Below are 17,504 nucleotides of genomic sequence, written 5' to 3'. Positions count from 1 at the left end.
AAATGTGAAATCATATCATTTCTAAGTGTATGAATATAATATCTTAACAAGTTCATTACAGTGACTGTTCTTTAATTTGAATAGAATAACAGAGTAACAGAAAGAAAATCAGCTATTTACAGTTTGAGCTATTGCAGTCCACTGTGCAGTTTTACATTAAAAAAAAAGAGTCCATAAAAGCAGTCATTCGGTCATAATTCCTATAAGTACTAATGTATTAAAGGATACTATTGTTATGTTACAGCATATATCCTTTTTGTTTTCTTGTGTCTCATGAAATTATAGCAACTAATACAACTAAAGCATCACTTCTACTGTCAGACAGAAGGAAATGCTCCAAGATGAAGTGATGAACGAATGCAACTGACAATCCAGACCAAATAAAGACATCAGCTAAACTTCAAAAGGCCTCTGCAGAAACGCGTAACCGAGAGATAAAGCATTACACCCCAGAGAAACTGAACTAACAAAAGCTGGAAAAACAAATGCCTTATCCCATAAGACATCATTACATCAGTAAAGACAGATTGGAGACAGGGAAAAGCGGAGTAATTTGTCAATTTGAAATTCCAACGGGGTCCAAATAGAGCATCTGTGGTTTTTATATAGGGGCTGGCATGGGAGATAAGGCCTCCAGACATGGAATGAGTGCTTGAAAAGTGACCAGACAGTTTCACATGAAAAATATAGGTTTATTTTAGCTCCACAGCCTATTCCTGTTTTAAAAATGGTCTCACTTTAATCATCAGTATTTTATCTGGGAAATAAACGACCCAAATTGAGAAATATCTATCGATTAAGTGGGGTATGATCTCGATCAATGTTTAAGCAAATAGTAAATTAACAGTTGCATGCTGTACTTTGTGATGGCAGATGACTCATAGCCTACCTGTAAAACAACTATCCGATTAACTTCCGCACTCATTTAAGCTTTTCTGCCTCACCGTGAAATAAACACTATCGGTATATACGTATATGTTTATTAATCACTGTTCAACATAACTTCGCCGAAGTCCTACTCCTACTTCCGAACGCTCCACTTCCTGATACACCTGTTTGACAGGTACGATAGTCAGTCTGCTGGCGCTACGGAGACACTGAGTCATGGAAGCATAGACTATGGATGGAATTTTACCAAGTTTGACGTAACGGGAAGCATTTTTGAAAAAATATTTGTCTCTACATTTGATAATGCGTCGACTGGTCCCAGGATATACCGCCATGAATGTCGTTCTGCTGGTGTATTTGTTCGGCTGTTTCGGTGAGTAAACTGGGCAGGAGCTCGGCTGTCACGTCGCAGTGTTTCAACAGAAGCAGTCTCTGCCCATTATTTACTTAAACTTTGCTCTGGTAGGCATATTTTCTTCAGCAACATTAGCCGAGCCGTGTTGTACTCTTATTAAACGTTATTTATGACCTATTATGTCATTAGCCAACAGCTTTTTCAGACACAAAATGTGCCTAACTTTCATAGCCACCTGTTTTAAAGTCCGGGAGGGCAGGCCTGCTTGTAAAAAAAAAAATACCACAACACTGTAAATACTACGAAGCCAAACGCCGTTTATTTTCAGTCAGTAGACGTTGTCAACGTTGTTGTCAACTCCACCTCGAACGCTTTTTAAGCAACAACATGTCGAATATGAAAGCTGTTGTGAATACAGGAGGAGCTCATACTGTGATAGGCCTGGATAAGAGGCCTGGCTTGGAGGGTTCAGACAGAGCTGGTACTCAATAAGTCAAAATGAACGTCTTGTTTTTTTTTTTTTTTTTTTTTTTTTTTTTTTTTTTTTTTTACCAAGCAAGTCTGTTAAGACGCGAGCTTTGTTTTTAAAGGGGACAAACAAGAAATGGGATACCAACCCTCACCACCTTGTGCTACCACGGGCTTACTCAGGGCAGATAGCATGAAAGCCACAGTTATGTTTATGCAGGTAAACGCATAGATTTAGGGCAAAAAGAAAAGTGCTTACAAGAATGTGTATGGAAAAATGTAGCCTGCAGAGGTGGAATACAACAAAGAAGCCCTCACTCTTAATTAGCGTATTCACAGTTGGTACCAGTTTGGGCTACTTAAACTTCACTTTTCTTTTCATGACACTTTATACTCATACTTTGCTACATTTTGTTAGGGGTATTTGACTCCCCCCCCCCCCCCCCCCCCCCCCTCGCTGACAGTTTTAATGATTGGTTGGTTTAAACATGTTTGCATTAAAAGCTAACGAGGAATATTATGAATAAAATTTGCCAACAGCTCTTACAGTTTAAAGGGATAGTTCGCCTCTTTTTACATCAAGCTTTATGACATCCCATATTAGCAATATCATTTATGAACATTGACTTACCCCCTGCTGCGTCCTGTGAGCCGAGTTCCAGCCTCGTTTTGGCGTTGACGAAGGTAGTTCGGCTAGTTTGCTGGGGTCCCGAAAATAAAGCGTCTTGCTTCTCAAAACAATTTGCATTCAAAAGAGTAATACAAATGGCATCACAAAATCGTCCCTCCAGAAAAAGTCAGACCTCACAATCGCTTGGCGCTATTTCTCTCTCCTTCGTATCACTACGGGCTGTGTAAACTGTGCAGACCGAAGAGAAGACCGAGCAGTCCCCTGCTTCCGAGCAGTAAACACCGTAACAGGTGCGGCTATCGCTAGATGGCTGAAAGCATTGATTTCAAGGGAGGCAAAAATAGCGCCAAGCGATGTGAGGTCTTACTTTTTCTGGAGGGACGATTTTGTGATGCTGATATCATATCCTAATATGGGATGTCATACAGCTTCATGTCAAAAGAGGCGAACTATCCTTTTAATTAATGAGTCATGAAATAAAGTAGCGAAAGAGAAATGGATTCGGATAATGGATCTGAGTGGTTGGGAATGTGTCTCTCACTGATATCTGAAATGTTTTTTCTTTACAAACCAATAACACAATTAATCGACGGGAGAAATATTAAAGCGATTGATTTTGAATTAAAACGATTATTAGTAACTGTTAAAGGCCTACAGAAAGGTGATTTTTTTTTTTTGCACAAAACTGAAATGGCAGATCGATTCCTTATATACCATGGAATTATTTTATGATTTTAAAATAATTTTAGGTCCCTGGATAGTCCTGATTAGACCCAATAAACTATCACCACATTTGATTCGAATTTTGGCAAACCGACGACAGGTGCGTGACGTCACAAGTGCAATAAACAATAAACATGTCTGATACCAGTAGTTCTAGTAGCGAAGCCGGCAGTTTGCCAGACCTGGACAGCTTCTTCACGGCAAATTTCGATGTGTGCCGCGGGACGTCGCTTGGAAATATAAAACGTTGGGTTCAGTGCAGTTTTTATTGCAAGTAGATGTACGAAGTGCGTGTGTTGCCCTCAGCACCAGCAGCTCACACCACCGGGGACAGAGGAAGCAGAGAGACCTGCGGTCGGACAGGAATCCACCTGGCGGAGAGTGTGGAAATCAGCCGGCAGAGCGATCATGTCCACGTCGGGGCTCTTGATGATCGCTCTGCCGGCTGATTTCAGGGCAACCATCCCGCGGTGTGTCCGCTCTCCGCCAGGTGGATTCCCCCTGAGTGTCCGCACCGCAGGGAGCTGAACACGGCGGGATGGCTCCGGCTGATTTCACCAGAGAGGAGGCAGGCGGACAGGGAGGCACAGACACAAGACCGCGGGTCTCTCTGCTTCCTCTGTCCCCGCAACATTTGAAACTTTTCAGGTGAGAAAGTAGTCGTTTAGATCCCCAACGTGTTGAAAACCTGACAAAATACCGGCTGTTTACCATTTTGTTCCGACGAATTCGGCGCTGCTAAAGCTAGCCGCATTGAGCAACGCACTTCCGGTTATTTTGACAAAATAAAATACCCGTTGCCTTTTATCATAGGGAAAACAGGAAGTGAACCTACCCTCGTTGTAGCTAGCTTGAAACTGCCGTTTTGACAGGAAATGACGGTATGCCGGGTTGCCGCCGTCCTGCAGTGCTTCTGTCTTCTGACAAAGTCGCTAAATTGGCAACACGGCAGCCATGAAAAACCATGCACTTGTGACGTCACACGGATTTTCTAGGAGGTTTCCTAGCGGCAAATTCAAAATCGCAAATTTCATGCGTTTATGAAATGTTTTGGTGTAGAGTCCAATGATCATTATTGTTCCTCTGTGTATGTATTATCATTATGTATTGGGTGTAGTGTCAGCTTTCTGTAGGCCTTTAAGTGCAAATCGTGTTGAAACTGAGCTCTACCTTAACCAATTACAGCAGTGCCATCCTGTTTTATGTTCACATATGACCAATTTTACAATGTTCGATGATATAACAACTCTCAGTCGGAAATCAGTGAGCACTCTTTGTGTTTGTAATTGGAACATTTTCAGTGCAAGGATTTTACTTGTTACTGAGTGTATTGTTAAAAAAACAAAACAAACAGGTCTAAACATTTCCTCCACCACTGACAGCCAGTTTTCCCCAGCAGGGTCACACCGGGACACCGGCGAGTCGGCTACATGCCCATAATCTTGGTGTCAATACGACCACTGATGAGCTGTCAAGTTTCCTATCCAACCATAAATTACTAGATTGTCAACATCGATCATGTCCTCGAGTTGAAGAGTGCTTCCACTTTCAAGGCTCCTCTGCTGGATTTCCCCTTTAAAGGGGAACTCCGGGGCATTTGAAGCGCATTTCCATTGCTAGAGGTTGTCAAATACTGACGGTAGGACACAGACCGGTGCAAATCGGCGCTCCCTGTGAAGCGATTTCGCTGTTTGCGCAGCCTGTCATGCTAACCAAATACGTGGTGGCTAAGGGGCAAGAGCTAAACCTTCCACGTAAAACAACAACTTGCACACTGCAGAAACGTCACACCACTTTATAAACCATCCGACAATAAAGTCACAAGCCTTGCCATCAAAACCATATGCATGGTTCTTACATTACTGGCATGGGGACGTTACAAAACAACTTTATAAACAGCATGTCACTTACCTCTTGTCGGTAGGCGCGTGCATGTGAAAGCCCAAAAGAGTCAATGGACGATAATCCCATATACAAAACAATTATCTTCTCTAGAAAAACTGCGTTCAAGTATTTAAAACATTACAACAATACATGCTCAGTAATATTGTTGTAATGTTTTAAATACTTGAAGGCAGTTTTTCTAGAGAATATAATTGTTTTGTATATGGGATTATCGTCTATTGACTGTTTTGGGCTTTCACATGCGCGAGCGTACAAATAACCGGTAAGTGACATGCTGTTTATAAAGTTGTTTTGTAACGTCCCCATGCCAGTAATGTGAGAACCATGCATATGGTTTTGATGGTAAGGCTTGTGACTTTATTGTCGGATGGTTTATAAAGTGGTGTGACGTTTCTGCAGTCTGCAAGTTGTTGTTTTACGTGGAAGGTATAGCGCTTGCCCCGAGCCACCACGTATTTGGTTAGCATGACAGGCTGCGCAAACAGCGAAATCGCCGCACAAAGAGCGCCGATTTGCACCGGTCTGTGTCCTACCGTCAGTATTTGACAACCTCTAGCAATGGAAATGCGCTTCAAATGCCCCGGAGTTCCCCTTTAAGGGGCGGTTAGTTTTGTTTGTGTTGTCTACTTGCTCACCCCGAGGTCTTTGTAGATGAATCAAGTGGATATCCACAGATCTCTTTTGTCCCTTCGGGATTAGATAAACTGTCCTTATCGTGGCTTTTGGAGCCTGATGAAACCAGTGGTGTTAGCCTAAAATTGGTTTTATCTGCTGATTGCTGGCCTCGTTTCGCTCTCCCTCAGTCCTTTGAGACAAGTGAAATGGATAAGGATTCTGTCATTTGTTCACCAAAACAACAGTGTCAGTAATAGTTGAAGTGCAAATATTTACAGATTTCCATGAAAATGTTGTCTTAATTGCCAACTGGGGGTGGTCACACATGATAATAATACCTTTTTTGTTCACAGTGAGCAGGGTATAATTTCACTGGGCACCAGCAAACTCTGCAACATTTGTGATATTTTAGATTTGTGTTTTCCAGAAAAACCCTCAAATAGTTGCAAACAGCGCTTTTGTAATCGAAGCCATTTAGGTTCAGTTTCTTTGTTCGTGGACACGGTTGAGCAGCCTTCCAAATAGTATTAGTTGTGAACCGTGCAGGAGGAAATTCAAGGACTGAACTCCGCTTAATCTCTTGTCAAGTGAATAACAATGAAAACACACCTGGAGGGGCATGACGCCTCATCTGCAGCTAAAGGCCTTTGATTGACGGATGTAAAACAAGTCTGTCAAATCCAACACGAGGAGCAGGTGGGGAAACTCGTGTTGGAGTGTCATTCAGTGCCGTGTCTGCCAGGGAGACTCTGCTGTGCCGACACTTTCATGTCACCACAGTGTGAGCACATCTGTACATGCTATCTGTTTTTTTTCCCTTTTCTTTTGTTTTGTACTCAGTTTAAAGTAAGCGGGTATTGTCACTCACAATGTGTTCTCCTTTGTCGTCTTCTTTTTTTTTTTCTTCAATCCATTCCCTACGTAACTCATTACCATGTGAATCTCACATTACCCATTTTGCTGCTTCGCTCTCGACACTTCTAACGCTGCCACTTTCTCTTTTTCTTTCTTCCTCCAGCTCCCTCCCCGGTCTGCTCCATCACAGTGAGCACACCAGAAGAGCTCCATGCATCTAAAGGGGATGATATCACGATGTCCTGCACATTTTCCTCCACGAGTAGGCCAACCAGTAAGATGACTGTTGACTGGTCTTATAGACCCCAGACCGGAGGTCCACCACAGTCAGTGAGTATATCAAAATGACTGGGAGAAAAAGGCGTTTCAGGTGTTGAAATGATATATTGTGTATATGTAAATAATGATATATCTGAGCTGATGAGTCTCATTCTTGGCATTTACATTGACATAGACAATTATAAATGGTAAAGAGAACAAAAAAACAGACACTGGCTGTGTTCAAAACCGCATACTTCTCCTACTACTCCCACTACTCATACTAACTTTTTGAGTTAGTAAGCGAGTTTGAGTATGCGAGAAGTTCCCGGATACATACTAGATTGGCCGAAATGTTGAGCATGCAGCATGAGGTTACTACTTATACTCAAACTACCCAAAATGCAACGTAACGTGACGTCGCCGATCGTCATTTCCTGTCAAAACGGCAGTTTCAAGCTAGCTACAACGAGGGTAGGTTCACTTCCTATTTTCAAAACAAAAGCACCAATTGTATCGTAATGGCTTTCCCTATGATAAAAGGCAACGGGCATTTTATTTTGTGAAAATAACCGGAAGTGCGTTGCTCCGAATTTGTCGGAACAAAATTGTAAATAGCCGGTATTTTGTCAGATTTTCAACACGTTGGGGATCTAAACTACTACTTTCTCGCCTGAAAATGTTTCAAATGTTGCTAAAGTTTACAGAGTTTAGAGCTTAAGCGAAATCAGGCAGGAGCGAAATGCATTGTGGGTCTGATCGATGAGGATGCAGTTTGCAAGTATGCGGTTTCGAACACAGCCATAGTGCGGCTCTCCAGCTCAGTGTCAGTTTATTTGTTGCCATGTAAGTTGCCATTCGAAAGCGTTCAGCTACATTTGGTTGTCTCATGGAGGTGTCAAAGCAAGGCTCTATCATGACAATGAGTGTGGATGTAGTGTCCAATGATTATGATAATTAGGACTGATTAGTTGGCTAGTGGCTAGTTCTCTCAGCCCAATATGAGATCTGACAATATTTTCTGATGGCGGACTACGTCACACCAACCACAAACAATAAAAGAAACTAAATCCCCCACCCGATGGAGGGATATTTGTTCTTCTTCACAGAAATGGGGTTGTGTGACGTACTTTGGAGTAATCTGTGTCTTACCCGCAGTAAGCACGTTACCTTGTCACTACGCTTTCTGAATCGCAAACGTTTGTGTAGCAAGTTGCTCGTCAATGCATTTAAAAACTATATATAATAGTTGAATAATCCAGTGTTTCCCACAGATGTGAAGGCAATGTGTGGTGGTGGGCCACCGGGGGGGTAAAAAATTCTTCAAAATAATTCCTTCGTTAATAATTGGTCACACAGAACTTTATTGTATTAACCCATAAGAACCCAGACCCATTTCTACTTAAATTAAAATTAAGGGGGTTATAACACAGACTAAATAGACCACATAGAACCCATTTCAGATTTTTTTTTTCCAAAATACCACTCCCCCACTGTCAGAGATCTGTAATGTGACATATATATCATATTGGGAGTTAAGAACCTGGATAATTTCTCCATCAAGGAAAATTATGGGGGACGTAAGATGTGTGACACCTGTGTCACGGTGGGTAACACAGGTGCGGCTTATCTGCAGATTTTCACATCTTCATTGTAAACAAATGAATAGCATAGCTAATTACACTGGTCGGACTGTTCAGCTGTTTCAGACTGATACCTCCGGTTTAGGCTGCTCCTCATCCTCAACACGCACTTCTCTTTTTCAATCGCTGAAAAGATTTTTCAATACTCATCTGGATTGAAGCAGCAAACATTCAGTGTAAGAGTTTAAAAAACCTACTTTATTTGATTCACAGCTGCTAGTGTTTTGACCTCGACAAACCCAACTACATTTTTTTTTTTTTTTTTACGACAAACTTGCGACTAGTTAACTTTATAAAGAAGGCGTAATCGCTTGTTTGCTATGGGTCGGGACAGGACAACATTGTATTAAAAATATAAAATATTTTTATAGGACTTTTTAATGTGTGATTTTATAAAGGTGCACGTGATACCAACCTTTCGTGAATTTCGCCAGCAGTCTTCTTTCGGTTGAGCCAGAGCTATAGAGCTAATCTAAGCTAGCAAGCTTCCACGCTTCCAGGGAAGCACGGAGGGGAGGGGCTGTGTGTGTATGTAGGCTATGCTAGAGAGACGCGAGGGACAGAGAGACGGAGGGAGAGAAGGGAAAGGAAATGCAGCTTAACGAATACGAGTATTTTTTAAATAGCGTTAAAAAAAAAATAATAATAACGAAACGCAATATGTGGCGGCCGATGTTTAATCTGTGGCGCACCGCCACGAATTAGTCTATGTGTGGGAAACACTGTAATCAGTTGAAGAAGAAGTGATGTGGTTTGAATATCCACAGTGGAACGTTCGCTAGAGGTTCGAGCTGTTTTAAATGCTGCAAAATGTGCTTTTCTGGTGCTTTTCTCTGAACTGACAGTGCTCTGACTGCTGTTTCCTACTGAGCACAGTCACATACACAGCTGATTCCAGCTACAGTTCCAGCTTGACCGTACCGTTTAACTGAACCACCGTCCTTGTTCAAGTTTTGTACCAGTACTTGTACAAGTAACTGTCCCAATTGACAGAAAACTGAAAAATAACTATTAAAAATATGTTAATATACACTTGCTGCACCATGCTTTACTATTATTACAAAAAGATGCAAAAAGTTGGAACTTTGGAGCTTGTGCGGAGTGCTTAGGCCCGTTTGAGATACTATGCTGACATGTATACGTGCAGTTTAAAAGTCCGGTTTAGGTTGGATTTTGAAGTGTGAAGTACCTCAAACAACCCAGCTTGAAAAAAAAAAAAAAAAGCCTTAAATATCCCTTCAACCTTACTGATGCATACAATTAGCGTTTTATTTACGTTTATATCTACTGTGAACAGTTGAAAAGTTTGACATTTATTCATCTACAGTAAGTATCAGGTCTACTGTTGTCATTTCCTTTAGATTTTAAAAAGGCTCTTCTACAGGCTAGTGGGTAGCTTGTTTGAATATCTGCTTTCTTTATTTGCATTCCTGGCCAGCATGAGTTGGCTTCTGAACCTGCCTGTGCACCAGCTGTAATAGTAGTAGAAGATTTGTTAGCCCCACTGATGACGGAACGTCATCCGAGGCTTCCCCATTAAAACCCACCCGGCCGACCACCTTAATGCCCCTTCCTCCACGATGTTACTGCTGTCTTGTTTGAAATCCGTTCGGATGTAGGCTATCCACTCCAAGCCATAACTGCATTCGGACCATTCACCCTGCGCACAACTCCACAACCCTAACCCCTAACCCACTTTGGATGGGTTTCACTCACCAGTCCACTAAGAACGCACCACATAATTTAAGCAGTTCCATTGTGCTTGAAGATAGCCATCCAATGCGGTTCTCTGTAATTGCATTCTGAGTGTGGGAATCCATAGTGTGGTAGCTGCAACTCTCTGCCATCATTTCCTATAGGAGCACTCAGAGTTGAGTGCTTTGTAGTGTTTTGTGGTACTGCTGATATGGAGTGCTGTTGGTTAGGTCACTTAGTTGGAGTTCTCTGGTCTCAAAGAATTGTAGGAGTCATGTTGGATGGTCTCAGAGTGGGCCTGCATGTGTGTGTCAGTCAACACATTGCATAGTATTACCTTATAAAGCCACGCGCCAGCACCCACTTCTGCTTGAGCCCAACTAGCCTTTCCTCTTTACCGAACATCACTTTTCTGATACAACCCACAGATGGAACCGAGTCTGCAAGTTTCTAATTTCTTTTTTCTAAAACCTTCATTTACTTTCCATCCAATTTAATTAGTGGCTTTGACTGGTTTATTGGCCTATGTGTCCCTGGCTGTATATCAAGCTGGGGGAGACCATGAATAAGCATGTGAAAACCTCTATCAGAAAATATAATTTTGCTGCCAAAGCTTTAGTGTCAATCTGAATTGCTGCAGTGCTTCAGCGGCTTGCATAATTACCTCAGTCCTGATGAGAATTAATTTAGTAGATTGGAGACAAGAGGCTGAATGTTCAATCAAATATCTGTTGCAGATGATGATAATTGAAGTATTTGACAATTGAAATCTGCTGATAAAAGGTTTGTCAAGCCAGTAGCACATTTAGCCTAATATTTGTAGTGTAGGTGGTCCCAGCTGAAAACGGTATCCCATCCTTAGTCATGTTACAGTGCTTCTTGTGAATTTAACAGGACCTCTGGGTCCAATGTTTGTTTCCAGTCTGAGCAGACTCTACTCTCTCATGTAGGCCGAGCTCTGCCAAGTCCTTAAATGATCAAGAATAACAGTGCACAGGGATGGCTGGATTTATCTGTGCCAGGCCTGCAGCCACTCTCTCAGAACAATCCAGCTGGTAGACACACAGTTGTAAAACTATAAAAATGTATCAGTGTGTCTGTGATTGTTCAGGTTCAGTGTTTGCATTTACTTTTATGATGCCGCACACACTTATCTGTTTTCAGACTGCACCTAGTGTTTAACACGTTAAAGGGAGTAATGTTGTAAACTTCCCACTACGCAAACATGGTTGATCTCGATTGAAACAAGTCTTCAGCCGCCGCACAGTTGACTTATTTGCAGTAAAATGGGAAATACATGCCGTGCATTATCGATGTGCATGCTAACAGAAAAGGAACTGCAGTATACAAGGCAAAAAAACCAGAGATAATGCTATTCTTTCAATCGTGAAAGTCAGTATTTGGCATCACCACCTTTATTCTTTAATACAGTCTGAACCCTCTTTCTTGTCTTTTCTTCAAGGAATAGTTCACCAGGCTTCTTGAGGAGCATTCCAAAGCTCTTATTTGGATGTTGGTTTCTTTTTGCTCTGTTCTCTGTCAAGACGATCCCCCTTCTTCAATAATGTTGAGGTCCGGGCTCTGGGGAGGATAAACTTCCCACTTTGTCCAGTTTCCTCAAACCTTTATTCAGGGATAAACTGCACACGATATGCCAGATTTTCAGCTCGTAGCTCATTGAGAATCACCTTGTTGGTGAAATTGTTCAGGTTTATTTATATATATATTTTTTAACATATGATGTGTCTTTGCCTAAAAATGCTGCTTAAATTGTCTCTTTGCTTAGTTTTCTGTTATCTGTAGAGTTAGGTGAGTGTACATGACTGACTCATCACTAACCACTTTTGATAATTGTTTATATTTGTTTACTTTTGCTTAGTGGTGTGTCATAACAACTATTAAAACACAAATTCTACTCACTACTCTGCGTTTTTTTTTTCCTTTTTCGTGACGGTCGTCTCTTCTCCGCCCCCACATACATAACACACTCATGCTCTGGATGTCGTGTTCTGAAGAGGTCTGGGTCAGTGTGACGTGGGAGGAAAGAAGTGATGGAGTTTGTTGCTGAAAGCAAAAACTGACGCAGTAAATGTTTGTGGTACATTCTGTTTTTCGAGACATTTGCAAATCTTTGCACAAGCGTGAATGTGCTCTGCCTGCAGCTCTGGAGTTTTATTTATATTTCCAAGGTTGAACACAGAGCTCTTCTCATTAACATCAGCGTCAGCATTTGTTTCTACTTTCTCTTTGCACCTCTTAACCCTCATACCTGATTTAAAACACAACTTCATTTCTGAAAAGGGACATTTTTGTCCCCTTTTAAAACGACCTAAAAACATCATATGTTTTTTTCTTAGATCTTTTATTCCACTTCAGTTCTGATCATAACTACCAAGTTTTTAATTATTTTCAAAAAATGAACCCTTTAAATACTGGTTTAAATGATGTAAACGCCAATTTTTGTAAAAAAACAAACAAAAAAACACAAAAACTGCTATATTTTCAATATATAGAATGCAAAGGGGAATTGTTGAGCGGGGATAATTATGGTCTGGGATTTGTCAATGATCAGGAACAACATTGATTTTTAATTTTTTTGCTATGTCTGATTTTATAAAAAAGAAAGAAAAAAAAAAACTCCTTAATTTCTGAAAAGGGACATTTTTGTCCCCTTTTAAAACAACCTAAAAACATCATATATTAATATTTTTTTCCACTTTTCTTTTCATAAATCTTTTCTTCCACTTCAGTTCTGATCATAACCACCAAGTTTAAACACAATTATGCAACCCACTCCAATTGAACATGCCTGTTTTATACCCCAAAAAAAACTAATGTACCTGTATTTTTTTCCTGTCTCCCCTGTCCTGTCAGTTTTTCCACTTCTCCTCTCGGGCGTTTCCTCCAACTGATGGTCCTTTCGCCGGTCGAATTCGCTGGCAGGGAATCCCAGCGCGTGGGGTTGCCTCCATCTCCCTGATCAACGCCACTCTGACAGATAACGGGACCTACACGTGCTCAGTCAGAAACCCTCCTGACGTCCACGGGTCCCCGTCCTCACACACTGTTCTCACTGTCACACCCACGGGTAAGATCGCTCCTGTCGACAGCTGTCCATTCTGGATGTTTTAGTTGGGACAGCATTTTCAGCTTTAAAAATCAGGTTTATTCTTGTGCTTTAAAACTCTTCGAGGATCTGTTCTGACTTCGGCTTGAGCATTCCACAAGCAGGCAGATATTTTTGTAGATGGCAGGTTAATCCGAACATCTGCACGCTGTTGTGTCGGCCTGACATGATCTAAGCATTTTGGCTCCTACTCGTCAGGCTGTCTTAACTATGAGCTGTGTGTTGACAGCCGGGTGACATGACAGTCACTCATCAGTTTAAAGTGAACCAGTGATGTGTCGTAGACTTTAAGCTTGACACCACTCCCTTGTCAGTCTTCTTGCACCCGACAGCACTGCTGGAGTTCACCAACGTCTCGTTAGATTTTTCTTGAGAGCAGTTGCCCGGCAACTAAGAAGTTAGTGGTCCTCACAAAGAGAGGTCTTACACACAGAGAACCCCTGTTATGGGGAATTGTTATTCTTTCTGTTTTTTTTTTTTTTTTTTTACATTTAAATAAAGAACACATGTTTATTTGGGGGGTGTGAGATGTGCTTGTACATGGATTTTGTTGCCAAAGAATGGGCAAACTATTTCTAACTGGCTGCTGGGTCCACATAGATATTTATGGCACAGATGTGAGAGTCATATCAGTTATATCAACAACTAAGTAAATTTCTCAAAAAAAAGAGAGCTGCTGTATACACTGCATGTGCTGTATATACAAAGTGTAGATGTCATGGCGTCCAGTGCACGTGTGATCATAAACGCATTCATTTGTGCACGATGACCTTACATTCTCTCCCCCTCCTCAGCGCCCAGTCTTCGCTTCTCTGATGTCACGGCCCTCCTCGCCTTCATCCTCCTCCCCTCGGGTGTCGTCACCCTCTTCCTGATTCTACGGATGTTCTGTTCAGATGAAGAGCGTAACCAATCAAAGGCCTACAGATCACCCATAGAGGTCACAGAGGGGTGAGTAGATTTATTCCACTCGTCACGGCTGTGGCTCTCCTGGGAATAATGATGGTCGAGGCAGGCTTCAATGGTTATAGATTCAGCATCTGGATTGCTAATTTAATGAGGGTTAAACAAGAATTTAAGTTTGAGTTAAAGATTTGGCTTCAGGGGGGTCAGCAGACTGTAGGTGTGTGCTTTGAATGAGAATCGAGTCTGCAGTTGGCTGATCTACAGGTTAGTCTATAATGAAGCACTTTCTACACCCTGTGTCCCACCGGAGTTACTATTAATGAAAGCAGATGCTTAAAATGAATGCTTAAGCATTCCAATATTTGTTTCTAGTATTAAAGAATAGACGATTTATTTGTTTTGACTCTTCCATTGCATTTATATTTGTCTGATCTGAAGTACTATCAATATAATTTTTTTGTTTAAAGTCCTTTCTATACTTATAAAAGGGAAAAAGCTTTCCATAGCAAAAAGATTAGCTTATCTGAGCCTAAATAGTAGCTAAAAACAGTCCATCATCTGACAATCATAGACAGTGCAGACAAGATGGATGTAGCCGCCATGATCAGCCAGACTGCTGAATTTATGACCCAGAGATTGTTGTTTTTGACGTCGCCACTGTACATCGCCCATCACGCAAAGTGGCTCGGTCTAATAATGTATTACTTCTTTCTCTAGTTTAAACTCTTCATGAAGTGTGGAATTAGCAATAGAGACCTGGGCTCCATTGGCAAGAGTGGAGATCCTCCAAGCAAGCCTCATCAAACATTTCCCTTCCGAAGTGTCGACAGCACTCTACTGCCATTTTTATATCAAAAGAAGTGTGTTTAAGCAGGTTTCTCAGATGTCCGTTAAAAGCAATTTATTAAATACTTCCTTGTTACCAGTAGTAGTAGGTTTACCCGCTACAACACACATAACGTAGCAGAAACGTACTACTGCCTCCCAGGGGACGAGCCTGTAACTATGACTACATGAAGGAATGGCCTCGCACTGTATTCTAATGCCTGAAGGGAACAACAGTTTTCTAATAAGCACAAATCTCTGAAATAATTGGTCTAGTTTATTGTTTTGGATGCAGTGGGACTGAGAGTGAGCTGCCGACTGTTGTGCAGACAGTAAAATTGATCAGTGTTGTCTCTTTTTGTTGGTGAGTTGTTCCCATCAGCGTCAGAGATGGATGTTACAATTGGCGAATGTGTGTTTTTCTTTTGTTTGGCTTTAAGCTGTAGCATCACTTCCCAATCTACATGTGGAGGTATCCTTCAGCACGATGCTGAACCCAACATGGCACCCGATGTGTTTCTCACTTCAATTTGGATAAAAGCGTCTTTTTATTGAATGCAATCTAATCAAACATATTTGGGGAGAGTGCAGTCTCAAAGCTATTCTGTTGTGGGCTTAACAGAGTTGTTTTTAAGTGAAAGGTCCATGCAGACTGACTCGCTTTTGGCGCCAGCTGCAAGTTGCCATTCCAAGATATGCAGTTTTCAGAAATGGCTTCATTTTCATTTTCCTTCTAAATCTCATAAAAAAAAAAAAAAAAAAAAACAACAACTAAAATGCTAATTCTAGAGATACAGATTTGTTACCATTTGATAAAACTGGCCTTTCCTTGTTTCTTTATGTGATGCTAAGCTAACTGCCTGCTGCTTCAGCTTCATGTTGACTGGACTGAATGGATAAGAACAAGTTCTAGATTCAATTTTTGGTGTATATCAATAAATTTAAACAACCGGAGAGTCATTGAACGCCGTTTAAATGTTATTTACATTCTCACACACGCATCTGTTTGAAACATGCTAATAACAACACAGGCTTTTTCATCATCGTTGTGTTTATTGTCATTATTAACAATCTGTGATGTCCATTCTGCATCCATCAGAGAGGAGTACGTCATCCACCCACAGGCAGCCACATACTGTAAAGCTTGTCTGACGGTACAGTACACAATATTACATATTAAGCATGCTTGCTCTCAAGCCACAAATAACTTAATGTTTGCCAGATATATTTCACATGATTAATTTTGCATGCCCTGCATGGACCTGCGAGGACCTGAGCGTGTATACATTATTGATAACTTTCTTCTTCTGTGCAGTTTTAAGGTGTTCATGTGTTTGTAATCTCACTTTATCCGTTTTCTCTCCTGCTCTCTTCCAGGTCTCGGATGACGATGATGCCGAGAACTACAACCTTAAAAAGAGGCCTCCCACAGATGAAGGCTTTGTTGAATCTCAGTGCTAGAGAACCCTGGTGCTTTGGAGATGCAACTGCAGCCTGTGGACTCACTAGTGTCTGATATTAAATGGAATTCCTCACTGGATTTATATCTTCTTTGTCGCAGTTCATCACTCAGCCGCGTTGGGGGTGGAGTTTACTTTTTGTAGAAACGCCTTTCAAAAATGCTCCTGTGCTCTATTTGACGCCGTAAGATAATCAAATATTGGGTTTATGTTTGTTTCCTTTTTTGTTTTTGCAGACAAGCTCTTACAACAAAAACTGTGCACTTTTTTTATTCAAGTGTTGGTAAGATGTTTTCTGTTTGCATAACAGCACCAAAGCTGGTTCTGTTTGATCAGGTCCAAGCCCGTACATACAAACACAAGCAAGCAAAAGAGCGCTGTATATATATATATTTTTTTTCATTCTCATGATTTACACAATGTATTTCACTTTCTTATTGTAAAGGACGTGGATATAGTTTGTCTAATTTATTGCCTGTGTCAGAGTGACTGTATAAAATCTGTCTTTATTGAGCTGTAGTGGAACATTTTTGTTATGTCCTTGAGATTAGGAGAGAAAATAAATGATTTAATTTTGAATATTTGCTGTGGTCACTTCTAATATGCTGCCTGTACAGTACACTTGACGTGTTTCTGGTCCTCTGTGTATTACTGTGCCACGTCAGCAGTAACTGTGTGTGCCATCGTACTTGTCGGTGTATTTTGGGGATGCCTGTGTTCAGCTGTTGTCCGTGGTGTTTGTTGCCATTTCCTGCTATTTCCAGTCATATAGCAGGATACAGATTTTTCTGTTGATGAATTCTTCAGCAACATTTTTGCCAAAATAAATTTTTGATGAGAGGATTGTTTTTGGCTTTGATGAGAGGATGGATATTGCTGTGAAAAAGATGCATCAATTTTTATATAAGAACTAAAGTAACCAGAGGCTTCTTGATTAAAAACACACACAAATGTTGGGGAAGCTGAAAGAGCAAGGATGTTGTTGTTTTTTTCCCCAGTGCTCCCTTTTTGTTTGGTCTGCTGCACTGTTCATGAAGGGGGGGCCTCCTTTATATATCAATATTTTCAGATATCCCTCTAAAGCTCTGGCCAGGTCAGAGTCTCTTGAAGAGACCCAACTAACTGCATACAAATGAAAAGCACAAAAAAA

General features: G+C 41.1%; 2 protein-coding genes across 2 annotated transcripts in view; one reads left to right on the top strand and one right to left on the bottom strand.

Annotated features, from left to right (window-relative positions):
• The window catches only part of LOC142388547 (apolipoprotein A-I-like), a 282,451-nt gene that overhangs the window by 157,302 nt on the left and 107,645 nt on the right, over positions 1 to 17,504 (bottom strand). The window lies entirely within an intron of this gene.
• On the top strand, positions 1,052 to 16,933 carry mpzl3 (myelin protein zero-like 3). The gene is made up of 6 exons (XM_075473920.1): positions 1,052 to 1,261; positions 6,604 to 6,770; positions 12,911 to 13,124; positions 13,958 to 14,114; positions 15,994 to 16,048; positions 16,272 to 16,933. Exons 1-6 carry the CDS (start codon positions 1,192 to 1,194, stop codon positions 16,353 to 16,355), a joined length of 747 nt encoding a protein of 248 aa, XP_075330035.1. The 5' UTR covers positions 1,052 to 1,191; the 3' UTR covers positions 16,356 to 16,933.

The sequence above is a fragment of the Odontesthes bonariensis genome, chromosome 9 (genome assembly GCF_027942865.1).
Source record: "Odontesthes bonariensis isolate fOdoBon6 chromosome 9, fOdoBon6.hap1, whole genome shotgun sequence".
Classification (NCBI taxonomy): domain Eukaryota; kingdom Metazoa; phylum Chordata; class Actinopteri; order Atheriniformes; family Atherinopsidae; genus Odontesthes; species Odontesthes bonariensis.
The sequence above is the reverse complement of the archived record's forward strand: the minus strand, read 5'-3'. Positions and strand labels throughout refer to the sequence as shown.

Excerpts from the sequence above, each read along its gene's own strand:
- mpzl3 (XM_075473920.1), top strand. The coding sequence starts at position 1,192 with ATGCGTCGACTGGTCCCAGGATATACCGCCATGAATGTCGTTCTGCTG. Across the intron at positions 6,771-12,910 it reads CCGGAGGTCCACCACAGTCA|TTTTTCCACTTCTCCTCTCG; the intron begins GTGAGTATATCA and ends CTGTCCTGTCAG. Across the intron at positions 16,049-16,271 it reads ACTGTAAAGCTTGTCTGACG|GTCTCGGATGACGATGATGC; the intron begins GTACAGTACACA and ends GCTCTCTTCCAG.